We start from the raw sequence: 26868 nt of genomic DNA on the forward strand, positions 1-26868 counted from the left end.
TTTTGCCTTCCTTTTTCAGATTCAAAATAAATTTGCCACATTTTAAGACTGACAGCATAAATCGTCCCTAGATTTTCTTTTTTTTTTTTTTTAAAGTCTGTACATTTCCGGTCAGGAGACGAGAAGGAGCCCCCCGCAGGGTGCGTTTCATTTCTTATATACATTCTTCAGACTGTATCGGTGAATCGGATGGGATAAGTGCTGGACATTCCAAGTAACTGTAAGTTTATGGTAGGTGACCCCCCCCCCAATCCACATCCACAGCCTCACATGAAACGAGGGGGGGGGGGGGGGCTGTGAAATATGATGAGGACCTAGTAGATATTGCCAACGTGGTCTTGTCAGACACAGCAGTCCTTTTAATTCTCTCCTTCCTCCGCCGACATTGTTTGTCGCAACGCCGCAGCCGGCGGTCACTTGGGCATGGACATGGCCGAGTTCGGGTCGGGATTGAAGAGTTCTTTGTAGAGCGGAGGGAAGAGGACGCTGACGGTCTCTGGGTGAAGCTGCTGGAAGGCTTGAAGCTCCTCCGTGTGGAGCGTACACAGAGCGGACAGGGTTGGGATGCGACTGATCAGCTGACGGGAGAAGGACGACAAAACAAAGAGTTACTTGGATCAGAACATCCTGCACAGTGCCGCCCATCGGACCCGCGGTGGGTACTCAGGTTATTTTCACTCAAGTAACATTTGGGATAATCAGTAGTTTGAATGCTGATGATCGACATGCTGCTCGCGATCTATTTTTGGACTTCCCCTTTGATTTCTGGGCCAATCCAACGTGATCACGAAAGTTTTTTCATGTCTTTTCAGTACTCAACATCAATGTTGTGCCAGGGCGCCACCAACTGCGGGAGACTGTAATTAGGCATTTAAGTTGGAGTTTTTGTCACTGACGTTTGCCAGTTCGTTGCTTTATGTCAGTGAGTTGCATTCACTGTCTGTGGGATTCTCCGCTTCTATGCATAAGTTAGAGTAACCCTAGTCACAGCGATTCTGTGCCCTTTTGTTTGATCCTGTCCTGTTGAGTTTGTTAGTTTGCCCCAGAGTCATCGGACCTCGTTGTATGTCTTTTGGATCCCGCCTAGCCTAGCGTTTCTGTGCCTCTGCCTTGTCGGACTGCTACACCTTGTGTGACCCAGTTTCCGGAATAAACCACATTGAAAATTATGCCTCTGCCTCGAAGTCCTGCATTTTGGTCTGCCCCCGTACCGGAGGTTCTTGACAATTTATAGACTTGAGTATTTAGAGGGTCCGAAAATTAAAACGTTATGATGAAGTTACTCACCAGGCACTCTTGATTTTTTTTTTTCGTTGTGTACTTTCTTACCCTGACTCAGGGTCTACTTTTTACTTTTTACTTGAGTCACATTATTGTAAAGTAACAGTACTCACACTTGAGTCCACCGACCTTTGAATAGAACCCGCACCCAACGAGAGAGCGAGATCACACTGGCTGCTTAAATCTCATTTGACATTAAGGCCAGCAACACGGGAGCCAAATGAATTATTAATTAATATTGTTAATGTACAACCAATTCATTCCATGATGTTGCTTTCTCCTTACGACATAGTTAGTGCCACATACTAAACTGCCATGAGCAAGGCTTGGCCACTGCCAAGAGGGGGAGTGGCCAGGCCACTGGTATGTCACAGCTGTTTTCCAAATGGACTCGACTTAGACCATGGATTTATGTTTGGAGTTTTGCCACTGGTATTTGCCAGTTCATTACCTTTTCTTAGTGAGTTGCATTCACTCCCTGTGGGACTCTCCGCTTCTGTGCGTAAGTTAGAGTAACCCTAGCAGCCCTAGCATTGTTTTGGGCTGCTTTTTGGTATTGACCCGTTTCCTGAATAAAACCATCGAACGTTATCGCCTGGAATTCCTGCATTTGGGTCCCCCCCCCCGCAGCGTTGGTTCATGACCCTAAACTCAACACTTGGCCTCTCTGCTATCCGGCAAAAGCATTTTGCGTTTTTTTTTTTTTTTTTCACGCATCTCCTCCAATCGCCTGCTACTCGAAGGATGACGTTTGTGACTCTGAAGGTTTTCCCTACCTTCGCCAATGCGTCTTCGTCCATGTGGTTCTTCTGCATAATGTGCTGCAGGGCAAAGTAAATCTTCTCCTGGAGTTTTTGGACTTTGCGGGGCTCCATCAACCACGGACGATCTGTAAAGGAAAGAGTTTTTTTTTTTTTTTTTCATCGGCAATGTACAGCGGGCCCACAAAAACGCTCCCTGATATGACATCAAAACCAATACAAATATGCTGATGAAGATGGAGTCCATAGATTGGCTATCAACGTTATTTGATTTTACTTTCATCCCTGCAGCTGTTTACAGACTTCACTGCATTATTTGGCGGATGAACTGCTACTGGTTAGAATTGCATAGCTATGTCAATCAATTTGATGTGATTTATTTTGTATTTTTTTATATTGCACTGCTACTCTGGCATCTTGTTTTCAGGAGATTTCTCAAACAGACTCCCAAACACATTGATGGGCCGTGCTGGATAAGATGAGATGTTCAGCAAGAGGCTTGCCAACTGCAAATGTATGTACAGCTCATGTATTTCCTACAACCCTGGATGAGCTAAAAAAAAAAAAAAAAGCGATACTAAAAACTGTTCCATGGAACAATACCTATGCTGCAGTGAGTGGACACAGTTACAGTATTCAATCAATGTTTGCACAATAACCAGAAGGGGGCACAACGAGTATTTGTACTGTTAGCCTAGACCACATGAAATCCATCCATCCATCCATCCATCCATCCTTTTTCTTAACTGCTTATCCTCACGAGGGTTGCAGGGAGTGCTGGAGCCTACCCTAGCTGTCAACAGGCAGGAGGCGGGGTACACCCTGAACTGGTCACCAGCCAATCACAGGGCACATGGAGACAAGCAGCCGCACTCACAATCACACCGTGGGGCAATTTAGAGTGTCCAATTAATGTTGCATGTTTTTGGGATGTGGGAGGAAAACGGAGTGCCCACCGGGAGAAAACCCACGCAGGCACGGGGAAAACATGCAAACTCCACACAGGCGGGGCCGGGATCGAACCCGGGTCCTCAGAACGGTGAGGCCAGCTGATCCACCGTGCCTTCACCACATGAAACCTTTTCTGAAAATATTTCAAGTTAAGCTACAAAGTGAGAAAATATAAATGAAATTACATCTGAAATCAGGAAGTATACCCGCAATATTTGTGTTCTGAAGTTGAATGATTTGCGATGCAATGATAATTTGTCGCAATTTGGTTGTGCGACTTGGATTCCAACGCAATTTAGCGCGTGTCGGCTGACCTGTGGAAATGAGGACAGCTGCTGAGAAGAGAGCGATCTCCTCCTCCGTCAGCTGCAGTGAGCACAAACTCTTGGCAAAGTCAAACACCGCGCTCACTAAGTCATCACAACCTTGAAGAGCAAACACAAAGACGAGGACAGACGAGAGGAATAAAGTCGTTACTGTACTCGTTTTCTAGACCGTAATGCTCAGAGGGACATCGTTATTTGAACAGGACAAATGATCCAAGCAATTTCCTCCAATCGACCCTGATTGTCAGTTCCACCAAAGAGTACTGAGCAGCGAATCACGTCTTACTTACCCAGAGCTTTGAACATCTGCATGCCTCCATACTTCCCCTCAAAGAGCACAGTGTTGTTGAGAGGGTTGAAGGCCCTGCACATCCTCACCAGGACGACCTCTAAACAACCTGAAAGAGCAGACCGTTGGAGCCTGAAAGTTTCCTTGCTGCGTATTGGACAGGCTGAGTGAAGGCCTTTTCACAGCGCACTCGGCAACGGGCAAGCCGCCGCCAACTGTCCCGTTCGTTTTGTATGTGCTGAAGGGGGCGGGACCTCGGAATGTCGTATCGTGGCGCGGCAAGTGCAGCGGGCGGCTGACGTAAATAGAAAAATTTTCTATTTTGAATGGCCAATGACCAATGGACCTTTCCGACCTGTTCGACTCGCCGTACTGTCCCACAAGCAATGCTGGTTGTCAGTAGTGTGCGCTTGGAAAAGTTAATGTTTCGAAGAAAATGGTCCTCAGATGCAGTTGGGGAACGTGCAATTCTGATGAAAGGTATCCGGCTAGGTTACAAGGGGCCAAGTTGATTCATTTTCCAAAGGCTAAAACACAGTTGACAAAGTGTCTACGATGGATTAAGGCTTGTGGAAAACCACACGCACAACGAAATGTGGACAATATCAACAAACACAAGACTGTATGCCCGAAAATAAGGGAGAAGTCAACTTTTTTGCATCGATCGCCAATGTTTCGCAGTAACTCTGACATTGCGTCCTACTCTGTCCAAAATCTTAATTCCGTGTACATATCCTTGCGTGAAATAGTTGAGAGCTCTCTAAAGAACTCTCTTGGACAACTCTGACGCATTTAGCAAAAAACATACACCGATATTATCTGGAATACGCGATAGAGGATCGACTTCAAACCTATTATGTTCAGTCGCCATTTTGGAAGATTGTGGGGCATGGCAACTGATTTCTGAGTGCTATTGTTGTCGACTTGTCCCCTAAACGGCGTGGGGGGAATGGAGAAAACCACAATAAATGCAGTGACCCCAACAAGAAAAAATTATGTACTACGGTATCTTCAAAAGCCTTTCAAAATGCTCCCTGCTCCTCCTGAACTACATCCCAAAGCGTTCTTTGTGGAACTATCGCTCACTAATGTGCTTATTAACGCCGAGATCTGCCATGAAATTAGTACGGGATGGACACCTTCCCTTTCTTTAGCTGCTCCTTGAGATAAGCAAAGCCAGGGCTTTTCTTCAGTTTTGTGCTACACTCCCTCAAAACCTCCACATGTGGCCACGGTCGGCATGGGTTGCGCCGGGATGCCGTTGTCCTTCCGCGCTGCCTCGCGGGCCATTCCCGCTGCGCAAGAGTGGCGTGAAAAGGCCTTGAAAAGGGGCAGTCGGGGTGAACTCACCTGATTTGAGCAGGAGGATCTGGTCATTTTGACACAGCTCCATAAACCCTGAGATGCGCTTGGCGAACTCCACCACGTACTGGATCGCATGCGTGATCTGAATGGCGCACTGCTGCCACAGCACGTCCCGAGGCTAAACCACATCACATTTGTTCCTTAGAAAGAGACTGGTAATGCATGTCCCTTTTATTCATGCCATTGCATACTTATGAACAAAAAAAAAAAAAAATGCTGTGTCAAATTCCTACATACTACATACTCGGTTACTTGGTTTCGGGGGAATGTGTCAAAAGAATCCTTTAAAACAAAAACGCTCACCTTGCTCTGATAGATTTTGACCTCCTCGTAGGAGTGTGTCTGCCAGGCTAACTGCTGAAGCTCCTCCGAGGTGTACTGACAAGTTTCCAGATGAGACTTGATGATATTTTGAGCGATGCGGTCTGGAGGAAAGAAGGTAAGCCAATTGACTAGCTGCTTAACACGTCCGTTTAGTAAATTATAGATACATTGGCTGCAGAGGTGTCCGTGTGGCGTGCGTACGTGTGCACACTTGTTCTATATTCATGTATCAGTAGATTGCTTGCTACACAACACAGGTGTCAAACTCAAGGCCCGGGTGACAAGATCTGGCCCGGTGCATAATTTTATGGGTCCCGCGAAAGTAAATCGTGTGCGTCAACTTCCATGATTTTTGTTCAAATCTGTGCCAACATTTCAAATTGCAATATCATAAATGATAACGGTGAGATATTGCAAGCGGTTTTGTGTTAGCAAACATCAACATAGTTGTACCCTTTGATTTCCGATTCCAAAACTATCCATCCATCCATCCATCCATTTTCTTTTGCCGCTTATCCTCACAAGGGTCGAGGGGAGAACGGGGGCTTATCCCAGCTGTCAACAGGCAGGAGGCGGGGCACACCCTGAACTGGTCGCCACCCAATCACAGGGCAGATAGAGACAAACAGCCGCTCTCACAATCACACCTAGGGGCAATTTTAAAGTGTCCAATTAATGTTGCATGTTTTTGGGATGTGGGAGTAAACCGGAGTGCCCGGAGAAAACCCACACAGGTATGGGGAGAATATGCAAACTCCACACAGGCGGGGCCAGGATCGAATTCGAGTCCTCAGAACTCTGAGACCAATGCTTTTACCAGAGGGATCACCGTGCTGCCCGATTCCAAAACTAGTTCATAAATTTCATGCGTAATTATGATGAGGCGGTTTAAGATTTTGATGGCGTCACAGTCATAACAGCCCTCTAAGGGAAATCGTAACGACAATGTGGTCCGTGACAAAAATGAGTTTGACACCTCTGCTCTACAATATAAGCAAATTGAGCATTTGTGAATGCGTCACAAACTTTCTGTTTCGTCCTCTGTCTGTTATTCTCTAACGATGAAGTAGTCATTACCTAGTTCTCCCAAGCTAACATTGTTGTGACCCAGTTGACTGTCCTGGTAGCCTCCGTAGCTGAACAGGTTGGGTACCGGCGTCAGGTCGTACACCGGCTCCTGTTTAATGTGCTTCATGCCTGACATGTCCAAACCCGACTGGTCTGGAGACGGCTGAGTGGAATCCATCCCGTAGTAGCCCCCTGGAAGTCCGGCGCCGTTGCCGTGGCCCCCCTTGGGCAGGTCGATGACGTGACTGTTGGCATAGGTGCCCCCAATCTCATGGTTGAGGGTTGACAGTCCATTGGTGAGGCTGGATGAGTAGACGCGTGCCAAGGCTTCCGCTTCTCCGGTCTGTTGCTGCCGCTGCTCTTGTAGTCGGGCTTGGTGCTTTTGGACCTCTGCGTACAGACTGTCACGTTGTTTCTTGGACATCCGGCCAAACTTAACCGCTAACAACACCAATAAAAAAAAAAAAAAAAAAAAAGGGAAGAGAGGGAAAGAGACAGAAAAACCTTTTTCAATAAACAGTATCAGGACAACACAGCTTGATTTAGTGAATATTCAGTTTTTGCCCCCTCTGTGGTAATGTTTATGTGGTCCAAGATCTCTGATCTGGGCCTGGTTCACAACATCCGGTCTCTTGCATCCTAAAGGTGTTTGGTGGGATGGAGTCAAGTTCTTCCTTACTAAACTGGGGCACAATCTTGCTGGAAAAACTAAAAGGTTTCCCCAAAATCAGAACTCTAAAATTCTCAAAACTGTCCAAGTTGGAGAATTAAGATCAAGGAGGAGGTTTATCCCACCCTGATAGATAAGTGAGTCCTCAATCAAGCATTTACAAGTCTGCAACGTTCATTTCATGTTCACTCCAGTGCAGGTGAAAGTGGCCTCACCGTCTCTGGACATTCCTAGGGCGAGACACTTCTGAAGGCGGCAGTGTTGGCACCGGTTGCGGTTGGTCCTGTCGATGAGGCAGTTTCTCTGGCGGGGGCAGGAGTAGGACGCATTGTTCTGCTGACTCCTTCTGAAGAATCCCTGATTACACGTCAACACAACGCACCAAGACTGAACCCACGGGTACCTGAACAAAAGAGAGAAACCACTTTCGGGACGTCGACAAAGTCTTACCTTGCACCCCTCACACGTGATGACTCCGTAGTGGATCCCCGATGATTTGTCTCCGCAGATTTTGCATGGTATAACTTCGATTTGGGCTGCAAGCAGAGCGAGGTGTCAAAAGAAAGATTTTTTTTTTTTTTTTTTTTTTAAAGCACAGTGAGAGGACAAACTGCACAAAGCCTCCACACTTTTAGAACCTCAGTCGTTGGGCTTATTGGACCGTGAAAAAACTGAATGCCAGTAACCTAGTTGGCTGTAAGACCCCAGCGAAGTGGCGGTGTGTGAACTACAGCACGTTTTCGAGTTATGAAAACACCTTCACAAGGGCAGTGTGACACGTAGACCTTCTGTGTGTCTTTGCAGGAGTTTCTCTTAATGACCGCGATGAGGTGGACCGCATGCACCCACTCAAACACTTCGCTTGCACTACTTGTGGCTCTCGGCTCTCGTCTTCCACTTAAAGGAAACACCCCTGCAGTTTAGCAACGGTGCCCATAATGAATTAAAAAAAAAAAAAAAAAGTTACATCACTGCTGCTGACCACTTTTCATTAGAACGATCCCCAATTCCTCCCACTTTTCCCACATTTAGGCCTTTCCTGAATCATTCGCTCACATTTATTGAACCATACTTCCTTTGAAAATCCCAATTTATTACATTTCCTTTGAAAATATTACTCACTGTGTATCGGCAGCTCCATGTACAGCCAAAACCGAATGCACGGCATGGAAACAACAGAATCTGTTTTCAGTGCGACACGCCCGCGCACCTGTTGCCCGCGTATCTCAGCCTATCGTCCATCGTCTGTGGGAAGCGAAAGCCGCACTTCCTGTGAAGTGATACTTGGACGGGTGCGCGGTGACGGGCAGGTCTGTCTGCTGAGATTGCACACTCTCTAAAGGGATTATGCAGCCGATTTAATCCTAAATTATTTCCCAACGAGCTGGCAGTGCTGAGCACGATCTTAAAACGCCGCTCGGGTATCCGTTCAGTTCACTTCAAATGAAAGTTCGGAAGTTTTGTTGGGTTTGCTGAAAATGCATCAATAGCCCAAGTAGATCCACGTGCATGGGTTTAACAAATTACCCACTAAATTTTGTTCTTCATGCTCCATGGGACACTGCAAATTACAAGATAAATATTGAAAATAATACTTCTTCTGTGATTAGCTGGCAAACAGTTCAGGGTGTACAATGTCTCCTGCCCGTTGACAGCTAGGATGGGCTCCAGCACTCCCGCGACCCTCGCGAGGATAAGCGGCTAAGAAAATGGATGGATACTCCTCTGATGGTGTTGGTAACAATGTATTACGTAGTTTTGAAACACCTCTTCATTAACTTTTACTACGTTGTGAAGGTGAAGTCCACTGAAAAAGATTCTCTGTCAGTCCATACTGTTTGTACGTCATATTTATAACGCATGTTTCATTTCATACGTGTTCACAAAGGAATATAGCCTTACACAGGAATGAGTGCGCAGTGCGTGTAATTGGATAATCCAATATGCGGATCAGTGGGGACAGTTCTGTCTGTCTAAGCGAGTGAGTAGTTAGTTACAGACGGTTCTCAGAACCACGCTGTACGCTCGCATCGTCATGTAGTTTTACGCGGGTGTGCAGAAGAGCGATGCCGTCCGTAATATCACATAGATGCGCCGCGCCACTGCCGTTTACTGAAACAGCGTTTGCTAACTTTTGGACCCACTGTGTAAATGGTTGTCAGTAAAACAGATGATTTTGTTGAATTGCGTTCAATAGTCTGTGGGTGAACCAGTGCTGTCCTTTTTTTTTTTTTTAACTCCAGTTTATCTGCCACTGCACTACACTGTAGAGAAGGTCAGAAAGAACTACATTGTGTCTTTGTAGACCGAGGGAAAGCCTATGACGGAGTACCAAGAGAGGAACTGTGGTACTGCATGCGCAAGTCTGGTGGCGCGGGGAAATATGTTAGAATAGTACAGGACATGTATGAGGGCAGCAGAAGAGCGGTGAGGTGTGCTGTTGGTGTGTCAGGAGAATTTAAGGTGGAGGTGGGACTGCATCAGGGATCCGCGCTGAGCCCCTTCCTGTTTGCGGTAGTAATGGATAGGCTGACAGATGAGGTTGAATCCCCTTGGACTATGATGCTCGCAGATGATATTGTGATAAGCAGGGAGCAGGTGGAGAAACAAATAGAAAGATGGAGGTACGCACTGGAAAGGAGAGGAATGAAGATTAGCCGAAGTAAAACAGAATATATGTGCGTGAATGAGAGGGGCGGAGGAGGAAGAGTGAAGCTCCAGGGAGAAGAGATAGCGAGGGTGGACGACTTCAAATACTTGGGGTCAACAATACAGAGCAATGGAGAGTGTGTTAAGGAAGTGAAGAAACTGGTCCAGGCGAGGTGGAACATTTGCCGGAAAGTGTCTGGATGAAGAGCAAAGTTTATAAAACAGTGGTGAGGCCGGCCATGATGTATGGATTAGAGACGGTGGCACTGAAGAGACAACAGGAAGCAGAACTCGAGGTAGCAGAAATGAAGATGTTGAGGTTCTCGCTCGGAGTGACCAGGTTGGATAGGATTAGAAATGAGCCCATGAGGGGGACAGCCAAAGTTGGATGTTGTGGAGACAAGGTTCGAGAAACCAGACTTCGATGGTGTGGACATGTTCAGAGGGGAGAGAGTGAGTATGTTGGTAGAAGGGTGCTGAGGATGGAGCTGCGAGAGGAAGACCAAAGAGAAGGTTGATGGATGTTGTGAGGGAAGACATGAGGACAGTTGGGTGCTAGGGAGGAAGATGTACGAGATAGGCTGAGATGGAAAAAGATGACACGCTGTGGCGACCCCTAATGGGACAAGCCAAAAGAAAATGAAGAATCCTGTGCGGAGCATTTGTGAAATTTAACATTCTCCATTCATATTCCAGTCACTTAAATCATGGATTGAGGAAACCTTCTCCAGGAGAGAATGTGTGAAGTTTATCCTCTCCTCCCGAGATCTTCACAGGTACAAACCACATTTCTATTCGGGTCAATATTTACCTAATCTATCCAACCAACACACCAATGCCAACAATCTTTACACGGAAGGCCCTAAAGCACAACTGATATCAGCTGCGTTTTTTTGAATATTGTCACCTTCCTAAAATAATAGCCCTAGAAATTTTCCCTCCCATTTTTCTCTGAATATACAAAAACCTGAACCAAATGCTGAATATACTACATTTATTAGTAGAACGAATTCAACTGTGGCAGTGGTGGGCGACATATGAGGAGATGATTTAGGGTCGACATTTTCACCAAAAACAGCAAAGGAGAAAAGTCGAACATTGGCTCCGTCATTATTTTTGGAAGGTGCAATCAGATTTTTCCGAGACGAGAAGGATTGGCTGTAGCACGCACATCTTCTTTCCAGAAACGAAAAGAGTGAAGCTCCAGGGAGAAGAGATGGCGAGGGTGGACGACTTCAAATACTTGGGGTCAACAATACAGAGCAATGGAGAGTGTGGTAAGGAAGTGAAGAAACGGGTCCAAGCGGGGTGGAACAGTTGGCGGAAGGTGTCTGGTCTTCTATGTGACAGAAGAGTCTCCGCTAGGATGAGTGGCAAAGTCTATAAAACAGCGGTGAGGCCGGCCATGATGTACGGATGAGAGACGGTGGCTCTTAAGAAACAACAGGAAGCAGAACTTGAGGTCGCAGAAATGAAGATGTTGAGGTTCTCTCTAGGAGTGAGCAGTTTGGATAGGATTAGAAATGAGCCCATGAGGGGGACAGCCAAAGTTGGATGTTTTGGAGACAAGGTTAGAGAGAGCAGACTTAAATGGTTTGGACATGTTCAGAGGCGAGAGAGTGAGTATATTGCTCGAAGGGTGCTGAGGATGGCGCTGCCAGGCAAACGAGGGAGAGGAAGACCAAAGAAAAGGTTGATGGATGTTGTGAGGGAGGACATGAGGACAGCGGGTGTTAGAGAGGAGGATGCACAAGATAGGCTTAGATGGAAAAAGATGACACGCTGTGAGGACCCCTAGCGGGACAAGCCGAAAGCAAAAGAAGAAGTAGTAAATCGGGCACTGCTCGAGTATTGAATTGTGGTGCAGCTCAATGCCCGACCCATTTCCATCCATTCCCGCCCAACAGTCTCCACAATGACTCAGATCGCGGCACCGGACTGGGACGACCCAGACGACATGCGCGTGGGGAAGTCCACTAAGGAAAGCCCGCGAGGCACAATATAAGAAACCAGTCTGCAAACGGGTCACTCGCGTCTGGGGCCGTGTCGATTTCGTTAGCACCGATAAACGTCTCAACTGCGTTCACGTCTGCTGTTTCCATTTGCTGCAGTGATGCGGACACAGACGCAGATTTGACGAGCAAGCAGTGACATTTCTGCCCCAGTGATTGCAGTATATCTACATGTAAATTCAGTCTATGTCCTCGAAACCCATGGGAGATTGTCCTCCTCTTTGTAGTACACAAAGGAGCACAGGCGGGCGTGTGGGCACGTGCGTTGTTTCAGCGAGCGTTAGCATTAGCGTTGCAGCGAATTTTTCCCCAAAAATAAGGCGACGTGCGCGTGCGGCCCGCGCGCGCGTTTGCAAATGTGCGTGTGGGTGTGCGCATTGTTGGTCGGCGTGCGTGTGCCGCGCGCCTCGCCGGCGGGCACTGTCAGGTAGAATATAGAGATACGGCCATGACAGCATCGCTGTTGCCAGGGTGACCACCCACTCGCTGCACTCGTCTGGCTGTCACAGCGATGATGTGCTAAGATGTCACACTCTTAAAGGAAGTGATGTCATCCAGTGTCCTGTTCTCACCCCCCTCTCCCCGCTCGCCCTTCCCGTCTTTTTCCTATCACAGCAGTTGAGGATTTAGGAATTGTTAAAGCGTAGGACTCCCACTTCTTCTTCTCCGAAACAATACTTGCTTCTTGTTCTACTTCAGCTCCGCTTTGAGATTATCGTAGAATTGAGAATTTTGTGCGTTCAAAGCGAGCTTCTTATTGCCTTCAGAACTTCTTCTGGTTTTACACAGACACCAATTTGCTGAATTTCTCCAAAGTATAACTTTAAGGCAGAAACCCCAAACTCTTTTTACAGACATCTAGATGCAAAAACACAAGTACCAGGAGATTGTTAGCTCCATGATATAAAACCTATTGTAGATCTTCAGTGTCATCTTCTCAGTTTTGCTTGAGTTGGCCTGGTTTTATTTTTCATGTCCATATTGTGGGTCGTCTCCACCTGTCGGTGTTAGCCCCGCCTCCCCTGTCTTGACCAATCGGCTCCCTCCAGCCACTCGCGTCCCGTCCAGGTGTCTCTGTGTATTTATCTACCGGTTTTCTTTCCCTTCTTATTGGGACGTTGTCCTTGTCACGGGTTGCTTTTGCTTCGTTGCGTTACGTCAAGTTTCTAGTTTAGGTTTAAGTCATACATTGAGTATTTTTAATTGTTTAAGTTTTTCGAATTAAAGATTTTTTATTTTTTTTTGACATTCCTGCAGTCTTGCCTTGCCTCCTGCTTCCCCGCATTTGGGTCCTCCACACCTTGGCGTGCCTTCCTCACCGTGACACTCAGACATCCTGGTGATGGTAAGTAATCCCCAAAAGTTCAATCGATGCAGGCGGACTCTGTTTTTGTTTGTTAAAGACGCATCACTTTTAAACCCAAAAGGCTTCTTCAGTTCTACATTTTAGATTGTGGAGTCTCCCTGTACGGGGGTCCTCAGGTTAAGGTGGTCTCGACGTAAGACGTTTCGACTTTACAACGCCCGTCCCCCATCCGCCATTTTGTCTGGCTAATGCTTGTCCGTGTTTGTGCGCCAGGAGTATCTTCGCCGTCCTTTTTCGACTTTATGGCCCCAAAGAAGAAAGCTGTGTCTTTTAGCAATGCTTCTGCAGCCAAAAGAAAATCCACGACCATGGAAACTAAGCTCAAGATCATAAAAAGATTGGACAAAGGAGCGACACCAACACCACCAAGGCTTCAGTCAGTCGACCGTGGTGACAATTATTAAAGACAGCCCGTATCTTGGCGCACGTGAAGGGTTTCGTTCCGATGTCGGACACAATGATCCCAAAACAAGGTTCTTTGATTCTTGTGGAGATGGAGAGGATTGAGGACCAGCTTCCTTCGCAATAGCTCCCCTTCTTCTTCTCCATCCACCTCTCAGCAGTAATACTAAGTACATCAGCTTGTTTCTTTCACTGTATTTGTTTTTCTATACAAAGTATTTTGATGTGAATTCTGACTTTAATGGTGGAATCCGAATTAAGTCGAAATTTTAGCTCAGTCGCTACTGCAGGAACGGATCTCGTAGACTGCGGACTCCCTGTATGTCTACAACTTTACCTATTTCCACTAAACTTTAAGAATGGGTGTATTTCATGGGCCAAGCAAGACACCATCCGACTTTATTGCGGTACAATATTTGATATCGAGGTGTACGCGGGCATGTTTTGTGATAACTCTTGAGTACGGTTGAAGAATGACTTGCTCCTGGTGAGATCTGGTCTACAGAGCGGGTGGAGAAGACGCTTGAGCTGAGTGACTGACAGCTCTGTTGACTACTCCGAGTGGGAGTGTTTATCCTGAGGTTGTTACGTAAGAGCAGGACTGCAATGCTGGCGATTCCTCAGCTAAGAGGAGGATCAGTCGCAAGCTCACGAGAGGAAAAGAAAGACCAGTTTCAGAGTAACAAGGCCAGATAGCTGTGCTTTAAACTCTGCACGTGTGTAACCGATATTGGCCATGAGGACCATATCACACCAGCACGTGCATGATCATAATTGATTTTTAATGAAGTGAGGTTCTCTTGTGTATTTCCTGGGTTGCCCCTCTTTAAATAGAGTCCTAATTATCTACAGCGCGCTACCAGAAATGAAAAAAGAAGCAGCATGTTGCCGCCGGTATCTTGATAATATTTCGTCTTATTACACACAAACATGCTCATTAGTGGTTACGAACAGAAATGCATGTACGCAAACTAAGTGACGACTTCATTTCCCAGATTAATCGTGCAACAGCAAATGGAGTCCACTGGGTGTTGCTGTACATTTTAAGCATGTGTGTGTTGTTAAGAACCGGCAGACTGGACATGGATGTTTCATTTGTCCAGCCTGCAGGATGGCCCCAAAACAGAAAAAAAAAAACCCCACAGCGAGCAACACGAAGGCGCAACGGCACGGCGTGAGCGTCGCGCTCGGCGCGAACACTCGCTAGTTATCACTTTTCCACCCTAACTTCTGCCGGCGTAAAGCACTTCAGAAAGGCAAACAAAACTCCCGAGCTCCCAGGGGCTGATTCGACGAGGATGACTGCGGGTGGTGTTTCCCCTAATATTAAAAATGTGAATTGTTTCTTTCCAAGTTAACGAGATATCTTGTGGGAGAATGAAGGAGAGCGACGCTTTTCCGCTTCCCTCCCCCGAAGCTGCTTGTTAAATGTGAACGTGAAGTCTGGTGCCCGCCTCAGATGTCTTACACACTCTGAATTATGTTATCACTGTTCGCCATCCCTTCCACTTCAGTCTGTTTGACATTGCCGCGCGTCTCTGAGTGTTCCTCCACGCTGTAAGTGGCTGTGTGACTTGGAAATCATCTCCGTTTCTGCATTTCATGATCTATTTCCATCTCGCGGCAGAACTTGACTCATAAAGCCGAGAGAGGAACGAGCTTTTTCTTCCCGTCCGCCGCTGATGAAGAAACGCTGCCGAAACTTCTGCCGCTGTGATTGCCGAGTGAATTAAGTCACACTTCTGGGAATAGCGCATAAGAATACTGCTTGGGTTATCTCCCCTGTGTCTCCTCTCATGTTTGCACATCTTACTGTCCCATTAAAATCAAGCAAATGCTCCTCTGCCTCCGGATTCACATGGACTTGAGCAGCGCGCCGCCTCACTTGCTGTGTGAGACATCTAAAACGCAGCGAAGCGCCGTGGACTGTGTGCTCTTCTTAACAAACTCATTTTCAGTCACTTTCCTACTGCTCGTGTTCTTCGCCTCCTTCTGGCGCAGACGTCTGCGTTTTTCCACCGCTGTATCTGAGCGCCGTGAATTTGTGATGTACCGTGTAGGAATTTTTGAAATTCCGGTTTCTCTGCTGAGCCTGGAACTTCTCGATACCCGGTTTTACTTTCATTCTCAGAAATGACAAATTGTATGAGTAACGTCTCGACGAAGTACTGCACTGACCTAACGCACAATGCCACCTTCATTCCTCTACAAACCAACTTCAGCGGACCCTCATGGGGGATGGCGACCGAGTCAGCGCACAATTAGCAAACTTCTGCAAATAATTATCACCTAAAAATCGGAATTGCCTCTTAATAGTTTGCACCACAAATACATCGAAAGGTATGACCCCAAAACACTTTTTAATAAATATTTCATACAATAACAAACATCTTGAAACTCTTAAAAATGTACTAGTACTGTACAGCGGGAAACCTTTTACAGTAAATCACACCTCTTGCTTTGCTTGTTCCCACCTCCCACTCGCTGCTGCCATACTTTCCATGTTGCAAAAATAAGCGCTTCCAAGAATGCGCTTCCTCCTCAACCTCTGCACCCAGCTAGCTGCTAACTGGCTAGCCTGTTGCTAGCGCTGATACCTTGAAAAGAGGGGTTTTATAAGCGTAATTATTAGTTGTTGGGTGGATATTGCATTCAGATGATGAAGAAATACTGCTGAATGAACATTAAATTACTTTAGGTAAAGTGCTATATTTTTTTAAGCTAATTAGTTGAGCACTGTTTTCAAGTTGGCTTTACATCCGACTGTGCTAGCTTTCGTTACATGACCTCATAAGGTGAACGCAAGCCTATTCCCAACGCTCCAGGAAATTTTAACAATAGTCACCTCAGAACTGTTATCCCAAAGTACATACATGCGTACTGTAAATAGTACTTTGACATGAAACATGACAAAACCTAGACTTTAAAAAAAAAGAATCTAAAGTAGGTGACGTTTTCTGCTGATCAACATTGGTTAGATTCTGGAAAAAAAAAATAAAATATCATGTATGGGTGAGTTTGCGAATGCTGAACTGCAAATGTGTGCCAAGAATTGACTGTATCGGCCAACAATTTACTATTGTATGCACTGAAAATCATAATCATAACTTCATCTATTTGTCCATTTTCTACCGCTTTTCTGAAGCCAAGTCGCAGGGCCAGTAGCTTTAGCAGGGACACCCAGACTCCCCTTTCCTCAGCTACTTCATTCAGTTTTTCCAGAGAGATCCCCAGGCGTTCCCAGCCCAGCCGAGAGATGTAGTCTCTCCACGTGTCCTGGGTCAGCTCCGGGGTCTCCAGGATGAAAACCACATAGAATCTGAATCTGAGATTCGACTTCACGATGGACCTTCCTCTCCAGCACCCCTGGATAAACCTTATCAGGGAGGCTGAGGAGTGTGATCCCCCTATAGTTGGAACACACCCTCGGGTCCCCCTTCTTAAAAAGCGGGACCACCACCACAGTCTGCTATTCCAGATGCACTGTCCCTGATGTCCACACGATGTTGGAGAGGCCTGTCAACCAGGACAGGCCCACATTATCTCGAGCCTTTAGGAACTCTGGGCAAATCTCATCCACCCCCGGGACTTTGCCACCGAGGAGCTTTTTAACCACCTCGGTGATCTCAAACACCCAGAAAGGGAAAACCCACCTCAGAGAACCCGGACTCTGCTCCCTCATGGGAAGGCGTGTCGGTGGAATTGACATCTGCAAAGTATTCTCCCCATCAACTCACAACGTCTCCAGGTCAGTAGCGCTCCATTTACACTAGACAAAGTGTTGATGGTGCTCTGCTTGGCCCTCCCGAGATGCCAGGCGATGGACCAGAATTTCCTCCAAGCCATCCAGAAGTCGTTCCCCTTGGCCTCACCAAACTCCTCCCACACCCGAGTTTGTGCCCCCGCGACCACCAAAGCTGCATTTCGTTTGGCCAGCTGGTACCCATCGGTTGCCTCAGGCCTGCCACAGGCCAAAAAAGGCAACATAGGAATTTTTCTTCAGCTTGTCGGCATCCCTCACTGCTGGTGTCCAGCAAACGGGTTTGACCATTGCTGCCACGACAGGCACTGACAACCTCACAGCCACTGCTCTGTTCAGCAACCTCGGCAATTGAGGCACCGAATATGGTAGACTTGGACTCAATTTCCCCTGCCACCGCCGGAACATTGGTGAAGTTGTGCCAGAGTTGAAACGTCTTCTCACGGGGGATTTTTCGTTCCCAACAAGCCCTCACTTAACGTTTGGGTTTTCCCCACCACCGGAGCCAATTCATTCCAAAGTGGTGATCGATGGACATCTCTGCCCCTCTCTTCGTCCGAGTGTCCAAGCCATGCGGCCGCAAGTCCGATGGCACGACCATAACGTCAGTCATCGAACGGCGACCTTGGGTGTCTTGAATTCAAATTGAAAGGTTCTCATTCAGTTCAGGTTGTCACGGTGTACTTTGGATCATGACTGTGATCTGGTTTGGTGTTCCGCCACAGGTTAATGTGGGTGGAATTGCAATATCGGGATCTGCTCTGTAAATAGTGTGACATCAAAGCAGTGATACGAAGCGCAACTTTCAATGAAGAGATAAACAGCACACTCGGTTGTGTAATCCAAAAAAAAAAACATATGCCGCGCATGAGAAAAGTTCAATTTTGTGTCACCCAAACACTGCACTGCAATGTGTCTCGCGCCACCCTTTCAGTACTGTACCACAGTGTTCGATACCCCGACGCAAGTGGACCAGAAAGCAGTCTGCAGTTATACTAGTACCCTTCAGAACTTTCCCATTTCTTTTATTTACTAAACTCATCTCCTGATGGATGCATGTTGCCATGCTCACACGAGGCTTGAAGCAACCTTGCACCAGTTGTGGGTGTGCGCATCCTGCTGTGTGTTACAATAATAATCATAATGACAGACAGCAGCAATGCCCCTCATATCCCCGGGCCCCCCCTCCCTCCCCACCCTGGGGTCTTCCCACCCCCGCCGCCAAACATCTCTTTGTCACACTGTTGCAGCATCTACAGTAATTGGACAAATTTATTAGACCCCCCACTACGCATTTGCCTCCAGACCATCCAGCATCTGCTAGCGCTTGAATACAAGCTCTTTTCTTTTTAATGAGCTCGCAACATTTTAAAATTTTGAATAGAAATGAGGAATTCACTTTTTTTTTTTTTTGGTCCAAAATTTGAGCCACCTTTTTCGGCTTCTTTGAGAATTTAAACAGAATTCAACCAGTTTTTCTTTTTCTGTTCAGCAATGTAGATAACTTTAATTTGACATAGCGGTAAATAAATAATAATGCAAATTATATATTTTTTCAGGTTTTTTTTAAAAACACTGAACTAAAAAAAAAATGGTTAAAATATTATTTCAGCTAAAGATTTGCTGGTGGAGTAATCATTGCAGAAACCTAAAATTGATTTTGCTTGCTGCAGCAGAAGACTTTCATTGGCTGGCGGTCTAATCGTTCAGCGCTTTACACCCATGTTGTTTCTCACAACTCCCCCCCAAAAAAAATCTGTCGTCATCAAAGTGCCCCCCCCCCCTTTGCCAGCACAACTGTCCTCATGCGCAAATATACAAACAGACAAACAGTCTGTCTTTCCGTGCACCCCCAACGCTGTGTGTCAGAGGGCATGAGCTTGTCCAGATTGCCGTCCAGCCGCAAAGCACTCTGGGTAATTGCTCAGCTTGCAGGTCTGGGATCAGCTGCAGTTTCTTCAAAGAATATTCTGCTGCGGTGTGATTGGGCAACACAGGGAGGGAACAGAAGGGGGCCACTGGCTGTTTTCCAGTGCATCGATTCTCACACACACACACACTATTTGCAACACACTCAAATATGCTTGACTGCATAAATTACTGCGAGCTGCTTTTGGAAAAAAAAAAAAAAAAGCAGACATTACAGTATGACATACTATACTTAACCCTTTCCCCTCCCAACACACACACACACATGCGCACACACACCCAGTGTCTCCCATCCATTGCAGGATGGATCAGGGAAGAAGGAGGCGTGGGAAAAAATCCACAGGGTAAAGCCAACCCCTGCCCAAACACACACACACACACACACACCGAGTCGGCCCATCTGCCTCTCATGGTCACTGTACACGGTCGCACACAGGCCCTTCGGTGCCCCCGGTGACCCGTAGGAGCCCGACAACCTTTGACCTTTCCTTAAGGACCGAGCGAACGCATCAGAGTGGAAACGAGTGTGAGAGGTCCGCATCTGGTCATTCTCGTCCCGAAGTCAGCCATGAGAACGGAGACAGACGACGCACTCGCACGCGTCGCTCGAAGCTCCGTCTTCTCCCGCTCGGTCCCCGCGACGGCGCATGTTCCCGAAATGTGTGCGTACGAAGACGAGCCGCTTGTGTGCACGTTTCGCTTGGACTGAGGCGACGAACGCGCTGCAGAAAATGTTTACACACACTGAGTTGAGGTCCTCCCCTCCCCGGGGTGGGAAAATAATGTTTGTTGGCGTTGGCCACGTCCTCGTCCTCCTTCAACGCTCCTCCTATGGTGTTTCTCTTGAGTCTAATCGTACATGACAGTGTGTGTGTGTGTGTGTGTGTGTGTTGGTGTGTATGCGTGATTGTGTGTCTGTCTTCGAAGGGGGAAGGGAGGGAAAAAAGGTGGCTAACCCAGCGAGCCAAGGAGGTTAGAGAAACTAATAGAAAAGAAGGGAGGCACATGCTTCCAAAGACAAAAAAAAAAAAATCATCATTTCTTATTGAAGATGTGAGGACCGAGCGAGCCGGTAACTGCAACTGAAGCAGATTGTTTTCAGAATTTGGGGTGCGGGGGTGGGGGAGGGGGGGTGTAGCTTGTGGTTCAAATGTAAAGCGGTGCAAGGATGCTGCAAATCGCCGTCGAAATGCATCATTTGGAGACGAAGCGCAGGAAGAAAAAAAATATATACTGCGTCTGTTCATGCAACACTTCATAATACCCGCAGGGCACTTCCACAGCTAAAATAATGCATCTGATGAGACGCTGGTATTTAGAATAATAATAAGTAATCATAATTGCGCTGAGTAATATCGCACTTGTCAGGGTAGCCGGGGATATAAAAGCCAAAAGAAATTGTTGAAAAATATTTCATGAAATAAAATAATTTTCCGCAGGATTAAAACCGTGTGGAAAAAATCTATCTATCTATCTATCTATCTATCTATCTATCTATCTATCTATCTATCTATCTATCTATCTATCTATCTATCTATCTATCTATCTATCTATCTATCTATCTATCTATCTATCTATCTATCTATCTATCTATCTATCTATCTATCTATCTATCTATCTATCTATCTAGCTATCTATCTATCTTTTGCAGTCATTGTTGTTAAATTGTGGGGGGGTTTTTTGGTCTCATTTCGCTCATGACAACAATACAATGTACTTTTTACCCATTTCATTTTTTTCATTTTCATGAAAACTTGAGCGTCATTCCGCTTCGTTCGCTGATTGGCTGCACGGAGAATCCCCGCGGTAGTGACGCTTGTGTATCGGTTTAAAAACGTCCGACATGTTCCCTAATATTCTTTCTTTCTTTCCCTACAAAAGGTGACAAAACGACCGTGACCTCCCAGAGCAGATTGTTCGTTTCTGTCTTTCGTTGCGCTCCGTTGAACTAATTTGGGAGAAACTGCTTCACCGGAGACATCATAAACGATCAAAACGGGTTCAATACACGCTTAACAAAATGGGCACAAGTTGCACGCAGCCCGCATACCCCTTAAGTCACAGGTGTCAAACTCAAGGCCCGGGGTCCAGATCCGGACCGCCGCATGATTTTATGTGGCCCGCGTAGCTAAATCTCGCATATTGACCTCCATGATTTATTTGTTCAAATCTGTACCATAATTTCAAATTGTCATATCACAAATCAATGATTCACAAACAGTGTGCCGGGCTACATTAGTGTCCTGTGAGCGCTCTTCGGGTGTGCCGTGGAAAGTTATCCAATTTTATAAAATTGCTAAAAAAAAAAATAACTTTTTTTCCCAAGAAATAATGTCTTTATTCATCTATTTATGGCAGTGAGGCACAATGATAGACAGAACAAAAAAAATCTCTCCTATTCGATGGCAGGAAGTACATACGGTAAATAATCAATCCATTTTTGCTGACATTTACTTTTGTTGGTGTGCTGTGGGATTTTTCAATTGTAAAATATGTGCCTTGGCTCTATAAAGTTTGGAAATCGCTGTCATAAACGATAACACTGTGGAATTGTAAGCATTTTTGTGTTCCCAAACAACACTAGTCGAAAAAAAACTCATTCCCCTTGATGTCTGATTTCCGAAAGTACATGGAAATTCCACGATGAGGCGATCAAAATTTTTTTACGGTTTCACAGTCATAAATGGCCCGATGAGGGGAAACCGGAACTCCAATGTGGCCCCCGACAAAAAACAGTTTGACACCCCTGCCTTGAGTGATTTCGCCAAGGTATTTGTCGTACTTTGGTTGAACTCTGATTTTTTTTTTTTATTACACTTAAGTGTGAGTGCGTGAAAGCCATCTTTTTTTTTTTTTTTTTTTTTTTTTTTTCCTCCAGCAACCGAATCTTTTTACACTAGACTGCCTCAAGTTCGGATTCTTCCACGGCGGCTGTGTGTGTGTGTGTTTATGTATTCCAGCGAGCGAAGCCAGAGTGCACGCGAGCATATGAATGAGAGGCCGTTGGAGCTGATGTGTGCGTTTCAATGCGTGCATGTGCGTTTCTGTGTAAGTGCGGGAGCATGCGATATGTGTGTGTGTGTGTGTGTGTGTGTGTCCTCTCAGGGATGGCCACTAATAGCTCGCCTCGGGCAACAATTTAACTCAGCCTAACAAGGTTCTCCCCAAAGTGGCCCCAGGGGCATCTTTCGCAGAGGCAAATTGATCACAAAGACTCGCACACAGCCTGCTTCTGCTCATCACCTGCTTTCTCTCCACTCCTCTCTCTTTCGCTCTCTCTCTCTCTCTCTCTCTCTCTCCTCTCTCTCTCTCTCTCTCTCTCTCTCGTGGCACGATTTCACAGAATACATTACCCACGTTAAATTGGTGTCGAGTGAGCAAAGAGGAGCGGCGCGGTCTTGGTTTCATAATTTCATTCCCTTTACCGAGGGAGGATAAGAGACCTCATGTCAATCGCTTGCAAGTGTGTGTCCTGAGCAGTGGTTGTTCTCACACACGCGCGCGCACACTTGCGCTGAGTGAGGTTGCTCAAGAGAGAGAGAGAGAGAGAGAAGGGGATAAAGAGAAGGAAAGATAGTCCGAATAAGAATCTCTTCAATGGGATTACCAGCACTAAAACAGGCTAATCTTTGTCATTAAGAAAAGATGCGCTTGGCTTATTGGCACAGGCTTTATTGTTGCGACGTGCAAGCGTCGCAACTGCCCGCGCGACACTTTTTTTTTTTTTTTTTTTTTAGTTTGCAGGCGCACTCTTAAAACCCGTTGAATGCAACCGGGGGCATGGCACGAATCGCTTTTGGGCGCATCTGAAGTTCCCGATGCGCACATATGCGTGTTGGTAGAACAAAGAAGGTGGCAGTGGGAATGTGACACCATCGTACAGTGACTGGAGGTCTGTAATCTGATTTTGTGTTAGATAAGCGGCGGTTTCCGAGCGTGGACTTTGGATGCCGCCCGTAATGGGTGCAGGCGTTGGTCAGCGCCGAGGGGCAAACACGCTGTGCGAATGTCATCTGATCACATTATCTTGACTCACTATGCGTGTGTGTGTGTGTGTCTACAGTTTGGACTAAATGTCCGTTTGGCGCATCCGACTGAAGTGCGCGTCCTCCACGTTAGGCGCACTTTTTGGCTGCCGCGCCCGCATGCACGCTTACTTTATTTTATAACCCTTAAGTCTTTTAATTGCTCCCCTTTCTTATCTCCTTCTCATGCTCCCGACATTCTTTTTTTCTTTTATCTCCTGACTTTAAATGCCCGCTTTAACATTTGTTCACTTCAGATCAGCGCTCCCATCTACGAGTGCAGAAAATGAAATCATTTCACACATAATGCGGTGGAAATGAAGAGCAAAACAATAATTGCCGAAGCCCACCGTTTAGCATTCTTCTTTTTGATGCTCTTAGAGAGTGTGATTTTTTTTCCTGGCCACTTCAGGATTCATACTGTCTTTGTCTTGTCAAAACTTTGTCCTCTATAGTAGTTTTGACACAAATGGTCATGAAAAACATTTGTCTGCATTTGCTTTAGTTATTTTTTTTTTTTACACTCCACTTTTAAGCAACACATTTGTTATTAAGAGCTTCAGTCTGAATCTGGGAAAAAAAATGGTATTGAATATTTTTGTAGCTCTACAGAGACAAACTCCCTTCCTGGATCAGTGAAATTGGCATCAGAGGACTTACGACTTGAAGGCAGATTTAGAGTTTAGGGAGCGGTTTGGGTCTGAAAATCCCTCCTGGCGTAGATAAAGTGGCTGCACAAACTCGAGCGCGCCGTATAGCCCACGCTTTTGTGTATATTAACATTGAAGTTGGGGAGAGAAACTGAGGAGAAAAAAAAAAGGGGGGGGGCACGGTTCGCCTCATATCCCCGAGATAGCGACAGCGGCGTAAAACCAACATGGAAGTCTATGCTGAGCACACGCTAAACAAACATGAGCTATGATAGCGGCTCAGCGGGACCGCAGGACTGCCATCGGGCCTCAGACACACACAGACAGAGTAGAGCAACGCGATTGGCGAGGTGGGGTGGGGGTGGTAGACTGTGGTATCAGTTGGACTTGTATATCGCCGGTGGGATATTTCGTCCCACGTGTGTGTTGCGACAGCACCCGAGCCCTTCGAAGCTCAGTCAGTCGGCCCGCGTTGAGGGATTAGCAATGTGGCCCTGCACGGGCCCGGGGTAATCTCTCCTCTCTTCTTACGTAACACTCGCCATTAGTCAGCACAAACACACAATAAACAACGCCGTCGACGCTAACCGGGTCCGACAACAGATTATTGCGTCTTCTGCGGCGTGAAATGAAGCAGTCGCGGCGGGAATCGGTCATTTCGGTCGTGAGAAGGCGCCTCCACTGATCCCAGTTCAGACCGTCCAGCAGTTGAGATCTTTCTGTCCACCTCCTAAAGGGCAAACTATTCCTTCAGTTTAAGGACGGCGCGACGGGTTCCAGTGATGTCATCTGAGTGACGCGGCATAGATTTTATCTGAGCTGAGCGCTTCCGTTGCCTTTGGCGGAAAAAATCCATCCCGGGACGCTTCGGATCTCGGACGGATCGATGCACGGGCCTCCACGGCCAAACGGGACGGGACTAATTCGCATTGGCACGAGGCCGTCATGCGTAGTGTTCGACTCCGTGTGTGTGTGTGTGTGTGTGTGTGTTAAGTGATGCTCTACGTGGGTCTGATGGCCTGGGAACGATACAGCATCAGCACACCTCACAGGTGTGTCGTTGTGACACCTTTGACCTCAGCTCGTCCCCAAATAGCGTCGCGTTCCCCTCTTCCCGCCGTTCTACCGAGTGCGGGAGATCGTGATTGACACACATCGCTGACGCAAACTGCACTTTGACCTTCCCTCTCCCGCCCCAAAGATCCCCCGCCGCTCCGGCGACTGCACGCTGAACTCTTTGGCCTCGAGCGAGTCGACTCGACGCGGCTCAGCCGTCTGACACCGCGGCAAATGCAAAGGCGTCCCCGCGTGAGCTCCACGAAATGCGCGGCGACGTGTCGGACGCGACTTGTAACTTCATACTGAAGGTCGAGCAACAAGTAGAATACAAATGTTCCTTTTTAAAGCGTCTTGCGTCGCATTTTCTGAAATACAGGAAAGACCCAGATTGTATCCCCCCCCCCTTCCCCCCTCATCTCATCTTCCCTGGCCTGGCATCGCCGTCAGTCGGAACTTCAGAGGTTGTGGCTACTGTTAAATGATAATTACCACGGTACACGAGGGGCCTGTATATTTTATAACCTTGCGGTTGCGAGCACATTTCCATGTAAGGGCAGCTGAGACACACACACACAGGTTGAAAGTGGGGGGGGGGGGCGCTGCCCACACTGATTTAATTCTATCTGACAAAACCCTTTCGGGCGTGCAGAGGGAGAGAGGAAGATGGAGAGAGATAGAGATGGGGAAAGAGGGGTGAGAGAGACGCTTCAGGGGCCTCCTCTGCTAACCGTGGCTGTAAAGTGAAAGCTGGAGCTTTCCGGAGGAACACCCCCCCCCCACCCCCACCCCCCATGCAATGCACAAGAGTGGTTGCAAGGCCTGCCATTATGTGCACAAAATGCAAGGTGCATGACACACGACTTCCAACAGAAGCATAGTTTGAAAATCTTATGCGTGACATCTAAATACACAAAAAGTTGACGGCAAACATATGATGCAGATTTCCAATTTGGATGATGGAATTATTGTTTTGTTTTTTTTGTAAATGAGACGGCGTTGTTTTTAATTGAATGCCACATCAAGCAATGTGCAGAATTGATCGCAACTACTGGAAAACAAAGCAACTATATTAAGAGGATCAACGATATATTATTCGTATACATCACAATCCAGTCTTTTCCATTTACTTTATATAATTCAAATAATAAATCCAGTCAGTGATTACACCAGCAATAATCAGATTTGACGACGATCACCCATATCTCCACCAAGCGCTACAATTGTTTGTTTTTACTGGCAAATTTGGGTATAAATATTGTAAAAGACAAAATTCGTAACAGGTTTTCCAAAAGTTGCGGGATGCAACTTCATCTGAGCCTAAATTGCACATTAAGAATCACTATAAATAAACCTGCAAATGGATATGAACAAATGTGCGTAAACAATACACAATAGTTTGATAAATAAAAATGGGAGAGAGGGAGAGACGGCAGCGTGACATTGAAGTTAAAATGGAACATGCCGGGCGCCTTGCGGAAAAGTGGGTTAGTGGAGCGCCGCACAAGTGGCCCCGACATTCCCTCCCCTCCCAAAAAAAAAAAAAAAAAAACCTTTGGGCACAACCCCGAATCCACAAGACGGAAAATGATCTTTATTTCCTGACTGCAAGGCCAGCACGCAGGCGGCCACGCGGGCGAGCTGGCGCGACGGCTCGGGCGCCACTTTCAATTCCCCATCGCTTGTTCACCTGCGCACGCGAATAAACTTTTGCACGCTCACTTTATTGTGAATGGCGGGGAAACGACTTGACAGTTGACCACTAATATATATATGCATATACAAATCAACGGAAATCTCCCCGACAATGAACTTTGGGTGTCCAACATGACAGTGCGCCCGTGTGCGTGCGTGTGAGTGAGTCGCTCTTACCTCGCATGGTGTTGATGTTGCGCCTCACTTCCCACAGCAGCAGTCATGAAGAAACAAACACAAACACGCAAATAAAAAGGGGTGGGTGGGGGGGGGTCGTCTCGGCGGGCAA

At 46.7% G+C, this 26868-nt stretch overlaps 1 protein-coding gene across 1 annotated transcript; it reads right to left on the reverse strand.

Moving 5' to 3' along the window:
- Positions 1–63: 63 nt before the first annotated feature.
- rorb (RAR-related orphan receptor B) lies at positions 64–26868 on the reverse strand. The gene is made up of 10 exons (XM_061816766.1): positions 26757–26868; positions 7486–7571; positions 7251–7392; positions 6375–6806; positions 5277–5398; positions 4959–5091; positions 3610–3717; positions 3308–3418; positions 2058–2170; positions 64–578 (listed from the first exon to the last, which is right to left on the reverse strand). Exons 1-10 carry the CDS (start codon positions 26761–26763, stop codon positions 414–416), a joined length of 1419 nt encoding a protein of 472 aa, XP_061672750.1. The 5' UTR covers positions 26764–26868; the 3' UTR covers positions 64–413.

The sequence above is a fragment of the Syngnathoides biaculeatus genome, chromosome 4 (assembly GCF_019802595.1).
Source record: "Syngnathoides biaculeatus isolate LvHL_M chromosome 4, ASM1980259v1, whole genome shotgun sequence".
In the NCBI taxonomy this organism is placed as follows: domain Eukaryota; kingdom Metazoa; phylum Chordata; class Actinopteri; order Syngnathiformes; family Syngnathidae; genus Syngnathoides; species Syngnathoides biaculeatus.